Source organism: Oreochromis niloticus, linkage group LG7 (assembly GCF_001858045.2).
Source record: "Oreochromis niloticus isolate F11D_XX linkage group LG7, O_niloticus_UMD_NMBU, whole genome shotgun sequence".
NCBI classification, from domain to species: Eukaryota; Metazoa; Chordata; class Actinopteri; order Cichliformes; family Cichlidae; genus Oreochromis; species Oreochromis niloticus.
Window position 1 is genome coordinate 42,244,952 of NC_031972.2, and position 25,119 is coordinate 42,270,070.

The window sequence follows — 25,119 nt, forward strand, 5'->3', positions numbered from 1 at the left end:
CCAACTGTTTCCAATCCCTGAAGCTACATTTGCTATTCCATTGAATAGTGTTTATACAGTAATCATCAAGAACCAGTGCAATCCTCTGCTGTTACTGGCTCTTCTTTTCACTTTATGACTTACCTAACTAGAAAAAACTGAATCAGTGACATTATAACACATAATACCACAAATCCACTGCACCCAATCCCCAAGAGGTTAACCCAGAGTTATCAGCTCTGTTAATCAGCCTCAGCTGCTAGTTCTTTGTATTCTGTTTAATTTGTCAAGTGTGTCATCAGTTTCTGTACTGAAGGGACAGCTGCTTTGTACAGAACCAGTAGCAGGGGTCTCAGTTCTTTGAAAGGAGGATGATAGCTTCCGCTGTTGCACTAACCATCAAACCAAGTTCCCCCTTTTATTGTGGAACAAAGTTTATCTTCATGTAAGTATGTACTTTTTTGTGTTTTTTAACAGTGTAAAGACTCAAATCAAAGGTATCATAAGACCTTAACAATTTTGAAAGCTTGCACAAAAACCTATTGTTGGGTCTGTTCCCACAAACCCCGCTAATTCTAGAGACTTATTCATCATGAATGAAAACAAGACAGTCAGCGATCGATCGATTACTTGCGCAAGGGAGGCCTCCTCTATGTCCAGCATGGAAATGACCCCAAATCCAGCCTCCTCTCGCTGCCTTTTATTGAGAGACAGTTCACACAAAACACAGCAAAGCAACGCCCACATGGTTCTAAGGCATTGTATGTATATGTGTGTGAACCTTTATATGTAAGTAGGAATGTGTGTGTGTGTGTGTGTATGTGTGTGAGACCTCCTGCTGACCAAAGGGTCGTAAAAGCAGGAAGCTTACAACACAAGAAACAGATCTTTCAGATAGGATGTATCTACAATAAAACCCTCCCCCAACACAAAGTGGTTAGAGGTGCTCAGGATCAAAGGAATGGCTTTGATAATACTGCTTGAACTAAGACTGTACAAATTTAAGAAACACAATGGCAACATTCAACAATTGGACCTAACACCTATCTTCAAGACATCAATCAAAATAAATACAATCATCCTTTCAGTAGATGTATTTACATAGAAATTATGTTGCATTAGGTGGAATAAAGGCTTATTATCCAAAGCTGCGATTGTATGTCAGATGTCAAACAATATAGTTTAGCTGTTTAACTGGGTATTTTATCTCAATCTCTTATTTCAGTGAGCGGGCAATATCCTGTGCATTTTGTACAGCAAGGATGACAACCTGTATTTGTGTCAGAACTACAGAGATATGTAACTAAGGGGAGTGGTAAGAAGAGATGATAAGACTTGGACGACCAATGAATTGGACGTAATAGATTTGCATGAACATCAAATACACACATATTCTGCTTGGCAAAGGCTGTGACAACTACTGAGTTCTGTGATGATGCACCTGAAATACTGTGGGTGGATTTCACACTGGCCACCAGGGCAAGACAGGACATAAACGTGGGTAGTGTTTCCAAGTGCATGATTTTCTTCTCAGGGAATAGAACAACTTTAAAGAGAAAAAAGAAAGGAAAAAAACTAAGGCAATGGCTAACCTATCATCTCCGAGATAACGCCTGAATTTCAGGTTATGCAAGCTTAAACCTCGTATTTCCTCTTAGTCTCTGTAACTTCTCCTACATTCTGACAAGTTAATAATTGGTCTGAAATATTCTGCAAACAGTCAAAGTGAAAATCTTTAAGACCACATTTCAGAAAATGACATCTTGTGCCACCTCCGTGTAATATGAAAATAAATATGAGTGTCCAGATGACTGCCTTTATACCTGTTTTAGTCGTCATGCTTTTAGGTATGAAACTCAATTCACTTCATGGACGAAATACAGCTTAGTTTGATCTCAAGATTCCAATTTAAATATATATTGAATGGCTGATCCATACTACACCTTGAAATACATTTACTGTAGACCTAACTGGACCCATGACAGCAGGTGTTACTCCCTGTAATATAACATTCATTGATTTCATTCATTCAGATTGCTGAAATAATGGTATTATCTAAATATATCTTAAATAAAAAGCATGATAAAACAATATGTCTGTCTCGTCGCGGATATATGCAAATTTCATCGCACCACCCTGGGAGGTTGAAGTCGAGCGAAACGACGACCTTGAACCACAAACCTCGCTTTCTGCACGTCATGTCCCCTAAATTCAGTCTGTGTTTTTTTAAATAAATTGCAAAAAATTAAAAAAAAATACATATGCGATCCAAATACATATCCAGTCAGAGAAAATCCGCGTTTATAAACAGAGGCACATTGCTTTTTTATCCTTAAGCCAGCCCCTTTTCTACCGGATTAGTAGTAGTGGAGTGTACCAAGTGGCAAACGGGGGGAGGATGAGGGTACAAATATGCTTATTTCAACTAAATAGGGACGGTGTAAGCATGCGTGTCGTGCGGTGTGACATAGATATGTGATATAAACTATATAAAGTTAAATATTAAGTAAATAAAGAGTTGCCTACTGACGGTCACGAGCGAGTTGGAGGCGGAGAAACCCCCCTCCCCACCCAGTCCGTCCCCCTCCTTTCCTTTTTGAGCGGCGCTCGTCTCCGTAAGCCAGACAAGTGAAGCACAGGACACCGAAGCGGAGCGCAACACACCGGCTGAGACACAAATTGGTGATAATGTCTTCCCCGTGCATGTGCTCTCACAATTTCATTCCTTGAGACGAGTCATTTCAGAAGATTGCTATTCCGCGAAGGTGAGTACCATCCTCAGCATCTCCAGCAGGGATAAGCAGGCTGATGGTAAAGGCAAGGCGTGATACAGAGTATGGGTTGGATTGAGGTACCCTGGTGTGGATGACCGGTGAATGATGAAACACTCCTCAGAGATGACATGACGGCTGTGAGCGGGAGGGAGGAAATGAATGAACGAGGACAAACCCCACATAGCACTAGTGAGACCGGTTGGGTTAATAATAAATGTTTTTTTTATTTTTTTAATCTATTGCTTCATCCGCTTTGGTATGTCATGTTAACACAACAGGCCGAGCCATGTGCAAAAAAGATACTACAGAATGAGTCATTCTCCTCCTAGACGCACTCATATGTTTAATATTTGTAATAAGTGCTCCGCTATTAAACGATTAATAATAACCGAGGCGAGGCTTGCGCAGCATCATGGCTCGGTTTTGGACGCCGCGTTGTGTTCACTGCATTATGAAACGATGGCCTTTGCCTCATTCAAACCAGGCTAATCTGGAAGCGCTGAAAGAAATCTATTAATCTCTTAATCCTCTGTGTGGTGAAAGGCGGGAGACACGCAGTGCTTCGTGGTCGCAACGCCCCTCGTCGTGCCGGGGATATTTTTTGCGCCTCTGACAGTTTAAATGAAAATGTTCGAGGATGGATTTGAGCTTGATGTGAAGCCTCCCTGAAAGGATGCTCACATTTAGGAATCAAGGATGCTGCGCACCTTAATCAGCCTTTAGGTTGATGGCACACCCTTGATTCTCTTCCAGTGCTGCCGGTACTAAGCGTCATTAAATGTTAATGCACCGTGATTAAGCTCTTTTATAGAAGAGAAAAGTGTAATTTGGGAAGTTCATATGCTTTTATATTTGAGGGCTTTCCCCATCAGGTAAAAGTAGGGAATGTTTGGGTTTGTATGCAAATCGCTTTGCCTGTTCAATTATTCAGGGGGCTTGAAACGGGATAGCCTCTGTATCTCAGTGTGTCACTGTCCTAGGCAGCGTGCTCAACCAGCCAAATGCTCCAGGCCCAGTTTTTTGTTTTTTTGTTTTTTGTTTTTTTGTCCAGAACAAGCACTGAGAATAAAATCCCATTCACTGATTTTGGTGCCCTTTCCAGTCATGTGAAATCCATGTGAGTGTTGCATCAGCATCCCTCAGATGGAGAAGTAATTCTCCCTACGGTGTAAATTCAAGTAAGATGCTGAGGGATAAGGAGTAAGGTTAAAAAAGTAGTTTATTTCTTGTGAAATATATACATGGAGTCAGACTGAAATCAAATCACCCAAAGGTAAACCAAATAAAGGTTTACCTTTGGGTTTAGTTAGTTTAATAAGTTCATTTCTTGTCATCTCTTGTCAAAGTTATTTTAGTATTTTAGGAAGGAAATAAGTACCTGAAACTATGTAAAAAATAAACACAGGTTTTCACTTTCATTGGCTGTTTACCCTTTGCTGTGTTTCTATCTCTCCCTCGCAGATATATGGTGATAATGAGGAAATAAACCTCTACAAACTTTGTAAAAGCCCGCTGGCCATTGAACCCAGAATACTTTCAAACTTGTGCCATTGCGCAGAGTTCTTTTCACACGCCGGCTCTGTCCCACCAGCCCGCCAGCCAAGAAGACGTTCCACACTTTCGCCCTTGTTTGCTTTATCAAATGCCCAAAAACAGCAAGGCCGTCAAGAGAGAGCTTGACGACGATGTCACAGAGTCTGTCAGAGACCTGCTTTCCAACGAGGACGCCTGTGATGATTCCTTCAAGAAGAGCTCGCTGATCGTCAACAACCATGAAGGCGAAGGGAAAGAGTGCGATGTGGAGGAAGGGGGGTCAGATGCCGAGGAGGAGGAACGACCGGCCTGGAACAGCAAGCTCCAGTACATCCTGGCCCAGGTTGGCTTCTCTGTAGGCCTGGGCAACGTCTGGAGATTCCCCTACCTGTGTCAGAAGAATGGAGGGGGTGAGTCTCAGCTAGCATCACACACACACACAGTAAGGGCGTATAACTGATGGGTAGCATCATGTTAAACATGATAACAAAAGGAACAAAGACCAAGACACAAGGGGACAAAAGGAGTTCCGTGTTAATTAAAAGCGATCGTAGATTCAGGATGTGATATTCTTGGGTGGAAGCCAAGTCTAGCATCTACATGTGCAAGTTTTTACAGAGGACAAAAAATGGCTAACGAAGACGTGTTTGATTTGATTGTTTTTTTATTCGTTTTTTTTTTTGTTTGTTTGTTTGTTCATCCTTACTGAGAAACCAGAAGTATCACCTTCCACTTTTAGCTTTTGTTTCTTTGCAGACACTCTGAATGGGCTTTAAATGGCGTCATGACTTCATGAAATTACCGTTTTATAGTGAAGGTGTTGTACTCTGTGTTTACCATGTGGGTGCAGGGTCACACATCAACATCTCTTCAGCATTAACGCGTTTGCTGACAGAAGGTGAAAGTTGATACCGCAGAACTCCTAAAATAGGCACCTTTGTTGAATGAATGTGGACAGTGTTCCCAGAATCATCAGCTCCGATCAGAACGTTGAAATTAACATCAGAACATTAAAACCTCTTCTCACGAGTAGTCTCAAAATGATGTGTCATCCATCAAAACTAGACTAGGCTGCGAGCTTCACCACAGACAGAATGTTAATATGACTGCCTTGTTACGTCTGTGATTTCATACACACAACCAAACACAGAACCTCTAACGCTGCTTTCAACATACAGGAAATAATTCTAAGAAGAGTGTGATGCTTCTGATTATAGTTTATGATAACCTCATTTCCTACAATGCGGTCTGCTCTACGTGATTGACTCCTTGCAGACCATTGTTGTGTTTCTAGTCTAACGTGTGTGTGTGTGTGTGTCCTGATAAGGTGTTGCATGGAGATTATGTAAAGCTACTGAGTGTCTCTGGAAAGCTGATTAAATGAACAGGTTGGCCAGACAGGATAGAAACTCCGTCCAAGTTTGTTACTACACTGAAGATCTGAATGGTCTGTGTAGACTCAGAGCAACATTTCCCCAAACTAGGAAAAAAAATCCCCATCATGATCATAAATGGCTATTAATATATAAGTTAATAAAAAATCATGTGTCAGGCAAATTACATTAGTTATTAATGTGCTATTATGTGAAAAACACCTCATATTTGCTTGCTTGTTAGGGACTATCATAACTTGTGAGTGCTTGTAGAGTTAAAGAGCAATGACGTCCACTCACTGAGTAGAAAGAAAGCGTTTTACACAGGTCAAACCCAGGACTTTAACCCAGGAGACTGGGGTTTGTGCCCAACACTATAGCACAACTCCAGGTTTAAAAAAGAGGGGTAAATTTAAGTTTATTGCAGTTTATTAAAAGGAAAATTTGAATATTAATTCCTTAGGTCGCTCCCACTTGTGAGTCACAGGTAGATGGGTTAGGGGGGAGGTCAGTAGATGCAGAATCTTTGAGAAATGTGTGGTGGATAAAGACGTGTCACTACACACGTCTTCAGAAAAAGAGGCCTGGCTCTTTATTTGTATAGAATACCACCTTGAATCATGTTCTTAGAAGTGTGTATATAATTGGCATGAGATAGTGTGCGTGTGTGCGTGTGTGCTCAGGGACATTCAGAAAAATTATCACCTCTCTCAGACTGTCATGCTTTCAGGTCTGTTTTAAACGGCTCTGGTCACCCTGCTGTGTTCCACTGTAATTAGATTAAAATGGGGGCTGAAACCGGCGTGTGTGCGTGCGTGTGTTGTATTGTTATGTCTGTGAGGACCAGTGAGTGAGTTTTGAACCCATTTGGGAGCAGAAGCAGAAGCTTTAGTAAAGGAAAGGGTCTTTTGCTCATCAGCAGACAGTTTTAGGATTCAGGTTTCTGTTTTGGCTCTGAACATTAAATTTAGAAGACAAAAGACTAAATCTTTTTCTTTGATGTTCTGCACCAACCAAATGTGTACTATAAAATAGAACAGCTATCACCATCTTGTTTTTTTTGAGCCAGAACTAATCATAATTTGATTAGTAGGTGGAGTGCTAACTTAGCAGCTAACACTAGCGAGCTTGGTTAACAAGGTACATTCAGAGACTATATTTTTACATGTATCTGCTAATTAGTGCTAATTAACAAATAACAGATGAAATTCTATCATTTTCTTTAGAAAGGTTAATGTGCCATTTGATTTCTATGTCTACAAGCTGTTTGTAGAATTAGCTGAGCAGAAATCCAGAGTTGAATTAGCTTAGGTGACGCTAACTGACCATTAGCAGATGAGATGGTACCTAGCTGTCACTAAAAACAGACAGCTAACTCATAAAAGCATAAATATAAGCCTCTATTAAATATAAACAGGTAATCTCTAAAAACATTTTGTATAGCAATTCTGATTTCAGCGACCTAAAGGTACTCCTGTGTGTCTTTATGACTCTTGCAGTTTGTTTTCATTTCTCACCTTCTCTTTGGAGATCATGTACACAATGTTCCAGGAACACTTTCAAGCCCAGTGTTTGGCTTATATATACACGCAGGGAAAATACATGTAGTCAGCTTATGTTTTGCCTTTTAGCTCTAGTAAATCATAAATCAAGTCAAACAAATTTAGGGGTGGATAGGTTGTTAGGTATTTTTCGTAGCGTGTAATAATGCAGGTAATCCATATCTCTTGGTACCAAACAGGAAGTGATACCTAAAAAATCCCTGAAATGCTGCGTGTCTGATGACTGGCGAAACCAGGTATTTCATTTCACTTACTGCTGGGACTGAGGAAGACTGTGAAACTCTTTTAAAGAAGGAAAAAACAAAAAATGCACTCTTGTTGGGCTGTTTGCTTTCTCAAAGTGCCATCAAAGTGTCTGAATATCCCAGGGAGACTACTGAAGTTCTTAAAAGACAATGGAGACCAGAGGGAGGGTTTTGATGTTGACTGATGTCAAAGCCCAAAATAAACTACGTATTCTGTACCAGAATTAGATATTTTATTATTAGAAGTTACTAAGTATATTGTACACACACACACGCGCGTGTAAAAAGCATAGAAACACACACATATTTATTTCTCGTGTGTGACCACTCCCATCAAGGGAGGACTCAGGAAAGGATCTGAATGAATGCCCTCCCAGATAAAACAATGAGCTCTGTTGTAAAAGAGATGAAACCAGTTTTAAAAATAACACACCCATTGCGGTGCGGCGCTGTTGTCAATGACTCGCAGCAAGCCTCACACTACGTCGACTCACCAGTGTTTACGTCTGATGTTGCTCAGACTTATGATGGGTACCGTGTCACAGAGGGGGATTTTTTTTCTTCTTCGTCGCTTTAGTTGCACCCTGGAAATGATGCAATGGATTTTAACATATTTCAGTGGTTGACGGCAGACAGGAAGTTTCGTTTCATGTGCGAAAAAGAGAAGCAACCCCACAGGAGCACAGTTCCTTTCCGTTTCCTCTCAGGAAAATAAAACTGCTCATTATTTCCAAAATCTAGCTTTGGGTTCTCTTTTTGTCCTGAAGTTGTCGTGCGCTTGGCAGTCTCGGTGCTCGCAGGAGATGCGCCATCCTGTATTTTACCGTACCACACTATTACACCAGTTAATGTTGGTTATTCACCCAGAAACCTTAATTCTAGAGAGAAATGCTATATTTGTAATGCGTCCCAAAGCAAAGCCACTGTAATTTAGGTAATTTTAGACTTCAGTATCTTTTCTGGTTTCCATAATGATTTGATTGCACTATAGTACACTCCATAGGGACCTATTAGGTAGAAGCCCATCAATGCAGCATGTGTGTGTGTAGTCGTTTGGATCTGATTGTGTTTTAATTTGCTGTTTAGGTGAATGTGTCACCATCAGGGAGATATTATGTTGTTGTATAGTTAAAGTTTAGAAAGCAGCTGTCTGTCGGTGTGTTCTAGCCAGAATGGGGCAAACGGTAAGATTTTAAAAAGCCGATGTTTAAGTGATGTCACCGCATGCTTGTTGACTGCTTTCAGGAACTCAAATGTTAGTGCCTCACTGTTATCTGATTTGACAGTTTCCTCTTCTTTTCTCATCCTTCATTTAACCTGCTCTTCATATTGTTTTGATTGGCAGGAGCATATCTGGTGCCCTATCTCATCCTGCTCATATTGATTGGCATTCCGCTGTTCTTCCTGGAGCTTGCGGTGGGACAGCGAATCCGTAGGGGGAGCATCGGTGTGTGGAACTACATCAGCCCTCGGCTGGGGGGGATTGGCTTTGCCAGCTGTGTGGTGAGTGAGACACAGGGGTCCTGTCTGTTGGAAGAGAAGAACATGGTTAAAACATTGTGTATAAACAGTATGCTGGTATATTAGCATAATTTTGGTTGTATTGATTCTCACACTGTACCCCAATGGTGAGCTGTTAAGTCACTGCAGGTAGGGAAAAATATGGAGTGACAATAATTTGAAGAAAAGGAAAATTGTGGGGTGGGGAGTCTTTACTAATTTAGCCTCTATTTTGTGGCTAAATCTTGTTTTTCATACTGTTTATGGTTTTAGTTGTGTGTCTGAAGTTGACTTTGTTCTCTCACCTGTAGGTGTGCTTCTTTGTGGCTCTCTACTACAATGTCATCATCAGCTGGAGTCTCTTCTACTTCTCCCAGTCCTTCCAGCAACCTCTGCCATGGCACGAGTGTCCCCTCGTGAAGAACAAGACCAGTACATGTAAGACGCAATTTAGTAACGGCCGTATTCGGCAGGCTTCTTAAAGTCTTTGTGCCGCTTGGAAATGATCTCCTTCAGTAAATACGTCCATGATGAGCGCTATGCTTTTTGTCCATAGATGTGGTGCCAGAGTGTGAGAAAAGCTCAGCAACCACCTACTACTGGTACCGCGAGGCCCTGGACATCTCTGACAGCATCTCTGAGAGCGGAGGGCTGAATTGGAAGATGACCGTGTGTCTGCTGATTGCCTGGTCCATGGTTTGCCTTGCCATGATCAAGGGAATCCAGTCTTCTGGGAAGGTAAGCATGATTTAAAACTGTTAATTTTTTTTTTTTTTAAAGGGAGACAAAAGATACCAGTAGAAAATAAGAGAGAAGAAGAGACAGATGGAACAAAACAGGAAGAAATCAGCACCTGCTATGACTCTTGCACTGTGGAAAATGGGGAATAGCAAGTGAAACAAAAGGCCTGTGCTCGCAGAATGTTTTGGAAAGTCTTTTCACACACAATTAGCTCTCTTCCACTGGTTGCACAGGCACTGACCGCAGTAATGTGCCTTGACAAATTTTTCTAATGATACAGCCTGAAATTTGATTTTCAGAGCTCATGTGATCTTTTGTAGGATTTCTGGCTTAGCTGACTTTAGCTTAGTGTAACAAAGCTGACAGTAGCGTGACCAGCATCCGGAAGGATTAGCCCCTGGATAAAGGTTGTCATTTGCTTGCTTCTCGGTTTCTTTTAACAGGTGAGCGTTATCATTCCACACTTTCACTATCATATGACAAGTATTAGCTGGTGTACTCTTGGGGTCAGAGTCAAGCCTCTGCTAACTGTGCTGTACAAATAGTCCCAGAACGAGCTTTGATGTTCTTTGATTTTGATACTGTGCGAGTTATAAACTGGGTGTAGGGTCCAAAATAATACGGTAGATGTGAACGATATTTTTTTTTTTTAGTGGAGTAAGGCCTTTTAGTTAAGGCCTATTAAGTTGACTCAACCTCAGACTTTTATATCATGCTCTGCAGTCTTATTGGGCTTTTGAGCCTCTTTTAGGTCATTGTTTTTGGTTTTACAGCACTTTTATTAAGTGCTGCAATCTCACTTTCATTCATCAACATCTGCAGGCAGCAAAAGGACTTTGGCAAACCCAGCGGCTCATTTAGAATATTCTGATTACAGTCTTACTGTATCTTATTAAACTATAAGTGATGGCATCTAGCAAGAAATTTCATTTAAAATATAATGAAATCAGATAAAGATAAGGACTACAAACAAACTCAGGTATGAAAATATTAGTAAATTGCTGGTTTGTGTGTGAAACGTTCGTGCCTGCAGTTTGCGCTCACATTTGTTAGCAAATGAGAGCCATTGTTCTCAAGTCTCCCCAAGTCTTATCCCAGCAGAGAGTAGCAGCAGTCTACTGCATGCTTGGCTTTGCATTCCCCCCAGCAGAGACGCACAAAACAAGATGGATGCCGTGTCCAGCAGAAGTCCTTTAATCTTGGGCCGCTGTCGGCGGTGATTTGCAACGCTGGTCTCTTTTCTGCTGTCTGCCACACCCTGCTGCCTGGCAAGAATTCTCACCTATAAATACAATCAGTGTTTCACTAATGCTGCATCATCGGACGGGATTTATGCATTAGCACAAAACAGTCAGACCCTTATACAGTTATCAATGACAAAAACTAAATTACAGAAAAGAAACACTAATACTAATTTTTGGACGTAATCAGGGCCACCCAAGCTGTCAGTTAGTTGTACAGTTTGAGCCAGATGGCTGTCCTACAACCACCAGCTGCGTCTGGAAGGCCCTTTTTAGTTGTCCAGCACAGAGACTGTGCACAAACTTTCCCTCCGAGGAGCCAGCTCAGTGTCTTTGAAGTTTAATCAGCGGCACGTGATACAAAAGAATATTAATGCCCTCGCTGCCAATGTTCACACAAAAGACTTGTCCGAGGAATATCCCTGCCACAGTCTGCGTCTCTGCCCCATTTGTGTGCGCGGGTGGATGTGTGTGTGTGTGTGTGTGTGTGGGTGGGCATGAAAGGGATCTAAACCTTTGGTTACCATGGTTATACACACTCTTTTGGCTTGGCTTGATTGTCAAGAGCATGGTGAAAAAAAGAGATAATAAAAGATAGACTTGAACTGATAAAATAACAGAACTTATCAGAAGTATTTGAAAGCTGGTAAAACTTCAAAGCTTTTGTTTTCTTATACTTTTAGGGCAACATATGTGTCATGTTTTAAATGTTAAGATTACTGATAAAGTTTGTTTAAAAAAAATTAATTTATTACTTTAAAGTCAGGCTTTCTTTTAACGATGTCAGAGAAATCTAACTTTTTTTTATCAGTTCATGTAGAGAACAGTGAAGTTCCCAGAACTTAACCTTAGCAAGAAGAACCTTCTATCTGTAACAATACATGAGCCTTCAGAGAAAAACTCCCCTGTTGAAAGACCATAAGACTGAGGTTACAAAGGAGCAGTCTGCTTGGCTTTGTGAGGACCAAGGCTACATTTCAGTTCAGCAAAGTACTAAAAAGAGTTACAGCTGAAAAAGAGGAGAAACAAACTGAAGGAATGAACTCAGCTTTTCACATTAGACTTTATGTAAGGGTTCTTCACTTGAGAAACATTTAACTCAATAAATGTGTAAATATATTTGATTATATATGTTGCTTTAAATTCTGCTTGGGGTCTTCTGAAATTTGAAACGTACCATATCACAAAAAAAAACTTTGTGTCTGTCCTGTACAAATGAAGGAAGGTAAACATTTGTGGTCTTTACATATTCTACAGGGGAAGTCCTGTATATATAATAAATATACTACTCAAAAAATAAATAGAAAGTTAAATATCTTAATCTCTTAGAAAACCCAAACATCTTCTGTGAGTAGTTTTCATTTCTTTTCACTGGTTTTTGTCAGTGGCAGAACACATACCACCCCTACCCCCACCTCCAGTATATGCATGACATTATCATCAGTGTCACCATGGTGCAATTGACTGAAGTTGACTGAGCAATCGTGGCACGCACTGTTGCTACAGTCCTGCGTGTCCATGAGAGCACCATCTCTGATCTGATCGTTCATGGTAAAAATGTGAGTCAACAGAGACACCGAGATGAGTTCTTCCAACCTGTACTTGTGCACTTCTTGTGGCAGTGTCTGTCCCTCCGGCGGTTTCAGCAGGACAGTGTTCACCCCCACATTGTCAGAGCACCGCAGGCCTTTCTGAATCAGGAGCATATCCAGACTTCCTTGACCAGCATTTTTGTCCCAATATGTCTCCCACTGAGCATGCGTGGGACGTGCTGGGTCGATGTGTTTATTAGTGAAATCCACAACCAATGACCGTTGCGCAGCGGCAGGCTGCACGCATCCAGGAATGGCCAGCAATTCTTCAACAACAGATGCAGCCGCGTGCGGTCCGTGTGCAGATGGGCAACAGCTTGCATCTGCAGAGGAGGCTATACCTCGTACTAAATGATTTTCTAGAAAATCTATTTAAAACACAAAACTTGCTTTGTTTTTTGTTTTGTTTTTTACTATTTTAAAATTAAAGCTTGAGGAGAAATTCATCAAATGCCAGAAAGCTTGATTAAAGAGGACCTACTATGCTGTTCCATGTTTTTATCTTATATATACACCGCTACAGTCATGAAACGTCATGGTAAAAATGGCCAATATTTTAAATAAGGAGATCGGTTTATCTGTAATTCCCATGAACCAAATATTCCAGACTTCTCTGGTGCTCATTTCTGGGAAGTTTCTTCTGCCTTCGGCTGTTTATGATGTCAGGCAGAAGAAACTGCCCACCCACTGTTTGAGAGGGACAGCCAATCAGAAGAAAGTTAGCTGGAAAGGAGGGTGGCTATAAAGGGGAAGGACCTAGATAGTGGACTAAGCAAAGCAATAATGAAAATACAACTATAAAAATGTGGAGCTGGGACTGAGCATGATAGGTTCCATTAAAACTTTGAACAATATCAGTGAGTTCTGCTGTGTTGCTTTTTTCTCACTTTTCTCTAAGATGACACATTACACCGTTTCCCTCAAGGCTACATGTGAACCACCAAGTAGGACACGTAATGGCTCTGAATCACTGACTGTCTCATGACTCAATCCCAAACTATCTCCCGGTGTCTGCACCCACACCCTACAGGATCTGTAAACTATCTGGCTCAGGGTTTCATCCCGTTGTTAGTCTTTAAGCGCCAACTTGTCTATCCGGTTAATGATATGTAGGTTTGAGGGGGAAGGACACTTAAGTCCACCCACGAATTACTGTGACGTGATGTCACGATCACATAAAATAATAAATGCTAAAAAGGTGTTCAGGCTACATCCCTCAGCTGCAAACTGAAATTCTGAAAGTACAGCAATAGACGAAAAACATGTTTTGACTTATTATCAGCTCTCAGCAGATCTTCACTCTCTTTTCTGAACAGTTTGATGTTCCTGTCAAACGACCACGATCAGCCCTGCATAGAAAGTCAGGCAGTGAGATCACGCTGCATTTGTTTATTCATTTTAAATCGTTTTACAGTTTTTCCAAAGATACATGCTCTGTGTGATGTGGAAAACACTTGCGTTTGCTTGCAGGTGATGTACTTCAGCTCCCTCTTCCCGTACGTTGTGCTGATTTGCTTCCTGGTTCGGTCGCTCCTCCTGAAGGGCTCCGTGGATGGGATCCGTCACATGTTCACACCCAAGGTAAAGATCCTCTCAAGTGCAGGATTACCTTTTTGTTATTATGATGTTTGGAATTGATGATGCTGTATAATTAAAGTATCATATATTTTAAAATACATCATTTCGAGCTAATTTTCCCCTTAATACTACATTTCAGAATGAAAGTATTTTACTTTATACTCCAAAATCACTTTTTCACACAACACAAATGTTCTTATTAACAACATTAGCTTCTTCACTACGACAATGGTGTTTAAGTATTAAATGCTCCTTATTTGTTTTGCTTGACTTTAGTAGAGTAGCTTCTGATTGGCTACCCCTGACGAGCAGAAGGTCTGAACAGCAAATGAAAGGGACTCAAAACGTCGTGCCTGAGTTTAGGATTATCAGCTCACTGACAGGAAAAAAAGTCTGAAACAGAGTGTTTGGAGCATTATGAAGTACATTTTTCACATGAATATGACAGAAAATAAGGAAAAATATAATAGGTCTCCTTTCATGAATTGTATGATAGAACCATATAATACCAAACAGGACTGTAGAGGATTGTTCGCATCATGAGTACTTTCATACTTTAATCCATTTAGATTATAGTACTGGCTTTATACTTAGACATGAGTTGAATAGTACTCAGGTCAGAATGCCCTTATTTCTGCTTCTGTTTATTCCCTGTTGAAATCGCTGTTGAATTAAACTGTGTCTGAACTCAAAAAGAACTCCGCACTGTGATAGGCTGGCTCCTCAGCAGCAACTGGCCAATGGCATGTCAGGCTGCAGATGAGTGTCACCATGGAAACAGGAGTTACTGAGTTTTTATGTAACCATCCAAGTGAAGACACTGGCAGCAGTGCATGTCTGTCTTGCATGTCTTCTCGCCTCGTCGCCGACACTCGCGTTCTGCCGCCATCTTTCATGTACCTGATACGTGTGCTCATGAATAAATATGTAAAAGGAATATTATGCAATTAATAAAACGAACACTGTTGGCTCTCAGCAAGAAGATGTTGCGTTTGAATCGGCTGGCTTTCTGTGCGGAGATTGTGTCGCTATGGTTACATAGGTTCTCTCCAGGTACTTTGGCTTCCACTTGCAGTGCAAAGAGCTGCATGTTTGGTTAATTGGTTATTCCAAATTGGCTGCAGGTGTTGATGTGAATGGTTAGCCCTTCAATAGACAGGCAACCTCTCCAAGGATTACCTGGTCTCAGCTGAGATGGTCCCCAGCCTATCAGCAGAGTTGAAAACTTTAAAACTTAACTTATGGTAGATGACAGTGATGTGGTGTTTTCTGACACTCATCAGTGTATTCTCCTTCCAGAAAAATTGCCAAAATGACTGAACATTTCTTTCACCAATGTGTATTATTTCCACAAGAAAGCAGTACAATCACGTTTTTACAGATCCCTTTAACAGAGCTTTTAAGAACAAAAATACTGATAAGTTTACGGGAAAAAAATCCAATTATCTGAGAGACTCACATTGTAAATGAGCCCACAAAGATGGATGCTTTAGACAAATTATTTCTGCCTTTTCATTTAATCAGTTTTTAGCTGTGCCAGTGAGTTTTGCAGTGATTTGTTAGATTTTTGCATTAGGAAAAGATGGTGTTTCTTCAAAAAACTTGGATTGGTACTGAAAAGGGGCCTCAGTACATCTAAGTCGATTTTCCACCAGAAATCACAAATATATGACTAAGAAGTACATTAATCTTTCATTTACTTTGACAACATGTCAGTTATCCTTGCTAGTTATCGCAAATGCTTGATTAAAGCTTCATCATTTGGTATATTTTGTGACGTTACAGTGGGGATGTCATTGCACATCCATCTATATTGTGATAGGTGTTTAGAGCTAAGACTTAATTCAAATCTGCTTGTTCTGTTTTCAGCTGGAGATCATGTTGGAGGCCAAGGTCTGGCGTGAGGCAGCCACGCAGGTCTTTTTCGCGCTGGGTCTCGGGTTCGGTGGCGTCATTGCCTTCTCCAGCTACAACAAGCGGGACAACAACTGCCACTTCGATGCCGTCTTGGTGTCTTTTATCAATTTCTTCACTTCTGTGCTGGCCACCCTGGTGGTGTTTGCCGTGTTGGGCTTCAAAGCCAATATCATGAACAGCAAATGTGTTGCAATGTGAGTATAAGACTCTAACACCTACAGCAACAAGTCCATTGGTCCATTTGTTTCACACAATACTCTTTCATACTTCAGTCTTTAAATATGGTATTTCTGAAGGCTGTTCAAGGATGATTGATGTTTAGCTTTTTGACCACCGTTTAAATCTCTTGATCATTTAACAATCAGCAACTTCTTTCATTTTTTTTAGGAACACCAACAAGATTTTAACGTTGTTGGGGAGTGGCATCCTTGAGCAAAGCCTTATTCCCCACCACATTAACCTTACTCAGGTTAATGAAGTCAGTGGTGAGGACTACCATAAGATGATAAATGTCATCAAAGGGGTTAAGGAGGATGAGTTCAATTCACTGGGACTGGAAGCCTGCAGCATCGAAGACGAGCTGAATAAGGTACGTGGGGATAAAAATTGTAAATGACTCCGTATTCAGGTCATTCCACGTGGCCGTATGTTATTTTAAAAGTCTATAACATTTTATTGGGGATGTTTATTTTCTTTCTTGCCAAGTGTTACCCACTTTGTGAGTGTTCAGAAAGATGGGTTTTATTTGAAATTACTTAAGTAAATAATTTAAGCTAACAGCCGCAAAGAGAGCAAGAAGTTGTATTCATTCCAAGCCAACCTCAAGCTTGCCTTTACCCACACCTTATCAGGTATAGACTATTAGCAATTAAGCCAAGACAACATCCAAAGACTCGAGCATTGCCAAGGCAAGGAGCGTAAGGGTTGCAGTAGACAAAGAGTTAGACGTTTTTTACATATGTGGAATATGTGTAAAGACTGGAAAAAGGGATTGAAGTAGGGATTGACTGTACTGTACTTCTGGCGAGTATACTTGGACTCCAGAATTCTTAAAAGTGGCAACACTTTGGGAAAGTTATCTTGCTGAAAACAATGGTATTATTTTTTTCACCATGGACCTTATACCTACAGTATTCTGAAACCCAATGGAAAAGCCCCATTAGATTTTTGTTGGACCTCGTGGAAACCAGGATTGTGCTAACTTTTGGATCACCTACTGTAAAAGAAAACCACATATTTGTGGCAACTCTGGTCAGGTTGGCAGTTTGTCAGAGGGCGATGTTTAGTCTTCATTAAAGAAAACAAAAAGAAGAAATTCAAAAAGTAGCTAGTGCTAAGCTAGCTAGCTAGGACTTTGGTGCTATGTTTTAACCTTTCCTTCTTTTCTCCCTGACAGGCAGTACAAGGCACAGGCTTGGCTTTCATTGCCTTTACAGAGGCCATGACCCACTTCCCAGCCTCACCCTTCTGGTCCGTCATGTTCTTCCTAATGCTGGTTAACCTCGGCCTTGGCAGCATGTTTGGCACCATTGAGGGTATCCTCACCCCGCTGATAGACACATTCAAAGTCCGAAAGGAATTTCTTACAGGTTAGAAAGACCACATGACCTGTGTTTTATCCTAATGACCACATTTAAATCAGCCCAGCTCTGTAAAAGGAAATGTTTAGGCCTAAGAGCAACACATGCTGTGTATGAAAGATAAATGGAGGCAGTAATTCAGTCTTGCAAAAGTGGATGGAAGAGGATTGCAGAAGACTCGTGCAGACTTGTTTTACTCAGACGTACATCTTGTGGGAAGCAGACTGTGGCTGACTATAGCTACTGGGCAATGAGTTACAACTGTCCAAAATAAACCATTACCATTAAAAACACATTGATTTTATAATGCTTTATGTTTTCTTTCTATGAGAGAAGAGCCGCTTTGAAGCTAAATGAGTTTGACTTTACCCAAAACCAAGCTACACCCTCAAAAATATAGTTTCGGACAGATAAGTAATAATGTAAAAACACAAGTTTGATTAATAATACATGGTGGCAAAGCGGCTGTTTCGCACTCTTAGTGAAAAGATGTAGGTTGCTGAGCCGGTCTTTTTGAGTCAGATAGCTTAAAATGGATCCTGTTCCACTTATATATACTCCACTCCAAACTCTTCTTGTAAACTGGGGAATGATGACAGTATTGACTTTAAGCTGCATCACACATGTAATATTTATGGAGTTTTCATTTGAAACCTTTAATGTATGTCAGTATGCACAGTGACGAACTACCTGCTATCTGTCCTGCAGTGGGATGTTGCGTGTTGGCCTTCTCCATCGGTCTCCTCTTTGTTCAGCGCTCAGGGAACTACTTTGTGGCCATGTTTGATGACTACTCGGCTACTTTGCCTCTGCTCATAGTGGTCATACTGGAAAACGTGGCGATCGCCTGGTTCTACGGGATCGATAAGTAAGTTCACGATATACATCATCTCCATGTTTCCTTTATATTTACTCACTTATAACTATTTACTGCTTATGCAGAAAACAGCATTTTAATGGCTATTTAAGCCATTCATTTATAGTTTTTTCTTAATGTATTTTTTCCTGCCTAAGCCAAATGGCTGTAACAAAGACCACCTACCTACAGGGTTACAGACTGTACTTGTTCCTTACATAACTTCCACATTGTCCATTTTTGGGACACTTTTTTGTTTTAAACGTAACTGTTTGAATGCAACTGTAATGACAAAAATAAGAACCACATATATAAAGCCATCCGGTGTATAAAGCGAAAACAGGAAACTATTGTGAATTCTTCATCTGATCTCACCTCCCGCTGCTTTGCTCTGTTTTCCTACCGCCTTTTCAGATTCTTTGAAGACTTGAAGGACATGCTGGGCTTTATGCCGTACCGTTTCTACTATTACATGTGGAAGTACATCACACCCATCCTGCTAATGGTCCTCCTGTGCTCCAGCTTCATTCAGCTGATAATGACGCCGCCCAGCTATAGTGCCTGGATCCAGGAAGAGGTGAGTTAATGTCTCCGACTGGGCTTCTGAAATTAGGGATCAATGTGGGCGGAAGTTTTCCTAAATGGTAAGCCTGGAACGAGTAGAAAGCAAATCCAAGAGTTCAAAGAAATAGCAAGAAAGTGAAGAAAACGAGCCAGGCTTTTTGGCTGATAAACACAGGTTTAGGCATCCTTTAATCTGAGGAAAATCAACAGGATACACTGTCTGCCACATAGACCATCAAGAACCAGCGCTATTAGTTTGAAACCTCTATAAAGTGGAGCACAGGTCATACTAGACAAAGTGCATCCACAGGTATTATTGCTTTAGTTAGAAAAATAGCCTTCTATTAAAAATTATGTTACTAGACTGTTGATTGTCTAAAAAGTATATATTCTACCAATCTAGTAATCACATTACTTCTTCTGCTAACTCCTTTCACTATAACTTGTTGCTTTTCTTGTGTTTGCCCTCCAGGCCATAGAGAAAACCTTGCGCTTCCCTCCGTGGGGCATTGTGGTCTGCATCTCTCTGGTGGTGATGGCCATCCTGCCCGTGCCCGTGGTCTTTGGCCTACGCTACTTCAACATCATCGATGAGAACACGAGTGGCCTTTCCACTGTTTCTTACAAGAAAGGCCGCATCATCAAGGAGACCGCCCGGCCAGAGGAAGACGACGACGCTAGCCTTATTCACGGAAAGTCTCCCAGCGAGGCTCCCTCGCCAATGCCTGGCAACAGCATCTACCGCAAGCAGAGCGGCAGCGGCGGCACTGATGTGGACACCGCACCTAATGGCCGTTATGGTATCGGTTACCTGATGGCTGACATGCCGGATATGCCTGAGTCAGACTTATAAACTGACAGTAATAGTATGCCCTTCCGCAGCCATAACGGGGGGCCACTTCTCCCCCCTCAACTCTCTGCGTGCGTTTAGTTAGCTGTATTGTCACTGTATATTTCTCTTGTACCGTATTTTCTTTGTATATATTGTAACTGCTCTCTTATTTGTTGTCTCTGAACCTTATCTGCCAGTTTCAGAGTTTTGGACTAAGTCTAATTCTGTACTAAAAGAACCTAAAAAAATCTCCATGGGGAAAACGTTAGTCTGAGGCCAGGCTTATTCCATGTCTGTGAAACTGCACTAGTACAACTGTGTCCCTTAAAAGAAGGTCTAGGAATAAACACCATCCTTGTCGAATCCTTCACCGATTTGCTTGTGTGCTTCCCAAACTCATCTCCATATCCCTCCAGTCTTTGCTCCCTTTCTTTTTGGAGACCCAAAGAGGCCTACTTGAATAAGAATCTCCAAGAGTCCGCAGTCAGCCAGTTCAGGTGAGAGATGTAAGAGGTGGTCAGAAAGTACCAAGCTTAGTCGCAGTGTAGGCGATCTCATTGATGAAGTAATGTCACAAGATTAGTTTTTCTTGGCACGAGTTTGGGTCGAAAGGATGGCCTTTGAAAACCACTCCCATGATTGTCTGCAAGAAAAGTGTGCCTAAGTTATTTATATTTGTTTATAGAATACACGATGGCCGTTGTATATTTAAAGTATTCTGTAAATACAATATAAATATTTTAAATATATTTATCTTGTTAGTTTGGATATCAAAACAGTGTTTTTAAGGTTCAGAAGTAATCTAATTCTTTAACCCATCTTTGTTTTTTTACTCTGTAAATATTTTCTTTTCCATCAAAAAGCTTCAATTTTAATGTCTTTTTCCTCCGATTAAAGCTTAAACATGACCACACACTAAAAATCCGTTTGTTGCTTTTATTCTTGCAGTGCAATTTGAGATTATTCCCAGTATGTACAGTATCCCACTACTCCTCAGAAATCCCACGTTTTTCAATTTACAATATGTGACTGGAAAACAAGAAAAAAGTGCAAATTAAAACCAAATCATTCAAATTTTCTCTACATTTCCTTCTTATAAAAAATACATTTTTCTCATCTTCTCTCTTTTTGTGAACATACTCCGTAAAGCGACACAACAAAGAGCCGTCACAGTACATAAAACTGTAGTTACTTGTGTTTGGCACAATCACATTCACTTTAGACAACAGGAAATATAAATTTGAGAAAAGCAGGCAGCATTATGAGATGTTCATTTCCTGTTTACTGATGTGGTGTGATGGAGCTCAGTGGTAAACATATAAACATAAAATAAATAGTCAAATGTACACTTTGAGGGGTTTTTTCCTTCCTTTGGCTTTCTAGTTATCTATCAGGAGCAGGAGGTTTAGTACATATGCTCTGAAAGTACAAATGAAACCTTTTGTGTCCCTTCTGACAAAGTAATTAAAGGTTCTCTTCATCTGATAAAAAGTGGTGCAAATGTGCATCATCAAGAACATCGAGAAACATTTGTTGACTTAGATTCTTTTGACCAGTTCATTACAAAGTCATCCCCTTATTAGTGCTCTTCCAGTGTCAGTGTGCTGGAAAGTTTGTATGGCTATTAGAAACTGAGGTAAAGTGTCCCCTTCAGCATGCACTGCCGAGATACTCCTGCAGTGGGAAGTTGATCCCTTTTCAACAAACATTCTGCCAAAAAAAAAAAAAAAGGATTAAAACAATAATTAAAACAGTTCAAAGAAAGTCTTTGAATCCTTTAAAGTGTTTCGTATTTTTGGATCATCAGAGATTCCAGTTAAGCCATCTGTACATCTGGTTTTTTCCTGCTTATCCAATTCTGACTGAAGGCTGTCCCAGCTGTGACAGGGCGAGAGGCGGGGCTACACCCCGGACATCTCGACAATCTTTCACAGTCTAACAGACAATCATTTACACCTAGAGCCAATTCAAAATTACAGTTTAACCTAGCATGCATGTCCCCGGGCTGTGTGAGAACACACTCAAACACCACACAGGCAAGTGGATCTGAAGCCTACGCCTTGTTGCTATGAGGCCATGGTGCTAACCACCATGCTGTCCCCCAATTCTCCTGTCTTTGTGGGTTCTCTCAGGCATCCTCCCATAGTCCTTTTTTAATTTAGATTTTCCTAAAAATAAAAATGAAGCAATGACAGTAGCATAAAAACAAATCCATGTATGAACTGAGAAGCAGGACGTAAAAAGGACTAAGTGAAAACATACAAAATCAGTGGGTTCACTGGTGGAGCTGCTCTCTCATTTTGGCTGCGATCTGCTCTCTCTTCTCGCAGTGCTTTTTCAGGTCTTTGACCTCCACCGGGAGCATGCTGTTCCACACCGTAAGCACAGACTCCTCATCTGACAGCCGAGACAAACAAACACTTTGAACTGATGAAGAAAAAAAGCTGCACAGCAGGATCGCTGCTTTCAAGGTCGTGTGAGAAACAATGAACCGTCGGACTCACCATTTGGATTCTTGTGCTGAGTTTGTCTTCGGCCCAAAACCAGCACCACATTCTCCCTGTTAAGTGTTTCTATTAAAAAAACAGAAAAAAGAAAAATGCAACGTTTTCACACCGACTGACACAAAGAAAGAATCAATGAACTTGGTCATCAATTTTTAATTTCTTCTTTACTTCAACTTCTTATTTTTTCTTGGGGCAAAATAATGTTGATGTGGTTTTTCTCCTTAAGCAATCTTCAGTATGAACATGAAACGGCAGTGTGTGCAGGAAACACAATTTCAATCACAGGTAATGTTTTAAGAGGTACTTGAACTGCCTGGTGTCCTGTTACTACCAATCTCACAGTAACCATCAGCAGTAAGAAGATATTGGACCACAGACGCCCTGTACATGAGCACATATCTGCGCACTGATGAGGGAGCTGTTCCACAAAATATTTTTTCACTTTTAATGTACCATTTTAGACAACAACATCGAGTGACATCAGCAAGTCTATAAGGTGCATAAATGTACGAGGCTTCTCTTCCACTAAATGAATGCTGTGATTGGCTTTATTATTATTACTGTAACAATACATCCACACCACCCAGGAACAGTACGGATCTGCAAATCTGGCATGAAATTAAAGGTCAAACTAAAAACAAAAAGGACCCACGTATGAGTGCAGATGCCATGCAGCGGAGAGAATCACAGTGGGACTCCATGACCTGCAGAATTTGGTGTTTGGGGAGCTCCAGTAGCAGCAGGTGGCCCCTTCTAGTGCCGATCCAGAGCATGGCGGCGTTTGGCAAGAGCAGGGCCTTCACTGTGGCCCAGGAGGGCGACGCCTCAGAGGGCAGCTCAGCTTCTCTGCCGTCCCCGCCTCTGTCACGTCTGCAGGGAACGGAGGGCATTAGCATGCAGCTGCTGTCGTGTGGAAAACTATCAGAATTTTGAAAAAAAAGACTGACAGCAGTCACCTGCAGTTTTCCTGCTCAGTTAGCGTTCTTGCTAAGTGCTTGGTAATGTTTGGTGTCCGTGGGCTGCTCTGCATCATCTTTTACCTTTTGTTTCTGATCACTGTGTTCTCATTCTCACTGTTTATTCAGTCAATGTCTGCAGCTAATAATGCAAGAGATCTGCCTCTGCTGTTCACTCTGGTTGGAGGGGGCTTGCTCTATGTCTGTATGCACTACATTCATACTCCAAAGACATGGAGTAGAAAAATACAGTTTTATTTTGTGGAAGTTAACGGTCAGTGCGACTTAATGTGTAACTGCAGAATAATTTCCATATGTCAGTGTGTGTCACGTGCGAGCGTACCTAATAATCTGAGCACAGTCAATACAGTCCACCATCCTCTCGCTCCTCTTGTCCCAAACCTCAACAGTTGTTGTCCTGGCTTTGCTGAGGTACACGTACTTATCCACAACCATACGATACACACACGCCTCGCTCCCCAGTGACCGCTGCTGGCTGGAGGGCGTACGCGCACACACAAACACACAAAGACACACAATTTTGCTGTTACGCAATCAGTTGTGAAGCAGTCCAGAGGAGACATTCACACGGCCATTTCCAAGTGTTTTGTATTTTTTTTAAAAGACAACTCCTGAAACATTTTGATCACACTTCATACTTTCTAGTCTTCATGGTACCTTGAAAAAAACCTCCATTCATATATTATGTAAATGGAGCTGGAATATATCATATATATGCATTCGTTTACAGAGCGAGCTGCTCGACATTCCCACACAGACTTACTGGGAAAAGAGGTTCGGTCTTGTGTCGATGGACTTGCAGACATCATAGTCAGCAGTGAAGGAAAGGATCTTGGGTCCGCAGCCGGCCCACACAGACCTGCTGTCCAGTGAATGCACCGACTGGCCCAAACACATGACCGGAGTGTTGACGTTGCCCACACTGAGCGTTTTAACCGGTTGGCCATTCTCCTGCTAAAAAACAAGAATTCCAGCTACTAAATGTGCACAATTAGGACGCAACTGGAGTATGTATCAGAATATCATCAGTTAAACAATCAAAAAAGGGATTTTTCTTTATCCTTGAATACTTACCTTGAGCACAGAGTCCTCATAAATGCTAAGAATTCCATCTGCTGTCCCAACCAGCAAATAATTCTTTCTTTGACTAAAAACATCAAATAAAAGAAAAAGAGATAAATAGGGAACATATAGAAGTGGTTATAATACAACCTAAACTGCAGCAGTTATCAGCGCACTTTTCCACATGCTTACGTGCGTCGAGGGTGTACATGGAAGTACAGTGATGTGACGGCGTCGGTGACCCTCTGCAGGTGGTGCCAAGTCGACGTGTCCCGACTGTTGATGACCACTAAAGAGCCAGACTGGGTGCCTGCCACCAGCCAATCGCTGTCCTCGTTTGGGATTTGGACGGTCACGAGGCACAGGACGGGACTGGTGTCGACCTCGAAAGAACCAGCCTGTGAACACAAACTATAATTAGTTTCCATGTTGAGAGAATCATTTTTACCTGATTATAATCTATGGATCCCAAAGAAGATGAAAAGAAACAAGACACTAAATGAATTAAATTGCATCAAACGTGTGAAATCAAAAACTTTCAATTCAGTTTCATTTATATAGCACCAAATCACAGCAACAGTTGCTTCAAGGTGTTTTATATTGTAAAGCAAAGACCCTACACTAATACAGAGAAAACCCCAACAATCAGCTGACCCTCCTTCCGAGCCACCACTTGATGACAATGGGAAGTAAAAACTCCCTTTTA

At 41.2% G+C, this 25,119-nt stretch overlaps 2 protein-coding genes across 5 annotated transcripts in view; one reads left to right on the top strand and one right to left on the bottom strand.

Annotated features, from left to right (window-relative positions):
* Positions 1 to 2,586: 2,586 nt before the first annotated feature.
* slc6a15 (solute carrier family 6 member 15) lies at positions 2,587 to 20,789 on the top strand. Its single transcript, XM_003449156.5, has 12 exons — positions 2,587 to 2,744; positions 4,215 to 4,696; positions 8,812 to 8,969; positions 9,278 to 9,404; positions 9,523 to 9,704; positions 14,011 to 14,121; positions 15,988 to 16,229; positions 16,423 to 16,624; positions 17,432 to 17,624; positions 18,324 to 18,483; positions 18,886 to 19,048; positions 19,508 to 20,789. The coding sequence occupies exons 2-12, from the start codon at positions 4,396 to 4,398 to the stop codon at positions 19,886 to 19,888; spliced, it is 2,220 nt and encodes a 739-aa protein (XP_003449204.1). The 5' UTR covers positions 2,587 to 2,744; positions 4,215 to 4,395; the 3' UTR covers positions 19,889 to 20,789.
* A 3-nt stretch (positions 20,790 to 20,792) lies between these two features.
* The window catches only part of lrrk2 (leucine-rich repeat kinase 2), a 30,520-nt gene continuing 26,193 nt past the window's right edge, over positions 20,793 to 25,119 (bottom strand). For 2 of the 4 annotated variants that reach the window (XM_019357940.2, XM_005454167.4), the window contains exons 45-52: positions 24,606 to 24,811; positions 24,426 to 24,498; positions 24,115 to 24,305; positions 23,674 to 23,826; positions 23,027 to 23,244; positions 22,372 to 22,440; positions 22,130 to 22,264; positions 20,793 to 21,577 (exon numbers count right to left, since the gene is read on the bottom strand). In XM_019357940.2, the coding sequence (XP_019213485.1) occupies positions 22,143 to 22,264; positions 22,372 to 22,440; positions 23,027 to 23,244; positions 23,674 to 23,826; positions 24,115 to 24,305; positions 24,426 to 24,498; positions 24,606 to 24,811 (1,032 nt within the window). In that variant the 3' untranslated portion in view covers positions 20,793 to 21,577; positions 22,130 to 22,142. The other 2 variants (XM_005454169.4, XR_003220871.1) reach the window with 2 other exon arrangements.

What these genes read in the sequence shown, in the direction of transcription:
- slc6a15 (XM_003449156.5), top strand. Translation starts at nt 4,396, where the DNA reads ATGCCCAAAAACAGCAAGGCCGTCAAGAGAGAGCTTGACGACGATGTC. An exon ending in GTCACATGTTCACACCCAAG is followed by an intron (nt 14,122 to 15,987) that starts GTAAAGATCCTC and finishes TTCTGTTTTCAG; the next exon opens with CTGGAGATCATGTTGGAGGC. An exon ending in AACAGCAAATGTGTTGCAAT is followed by an intron (nt 16,230 to 16,422) that starts GTGAGTATAAGA and finishes CATTTTTTTTAG; the next exon opens with GAACACCAACAAGATTTTAA.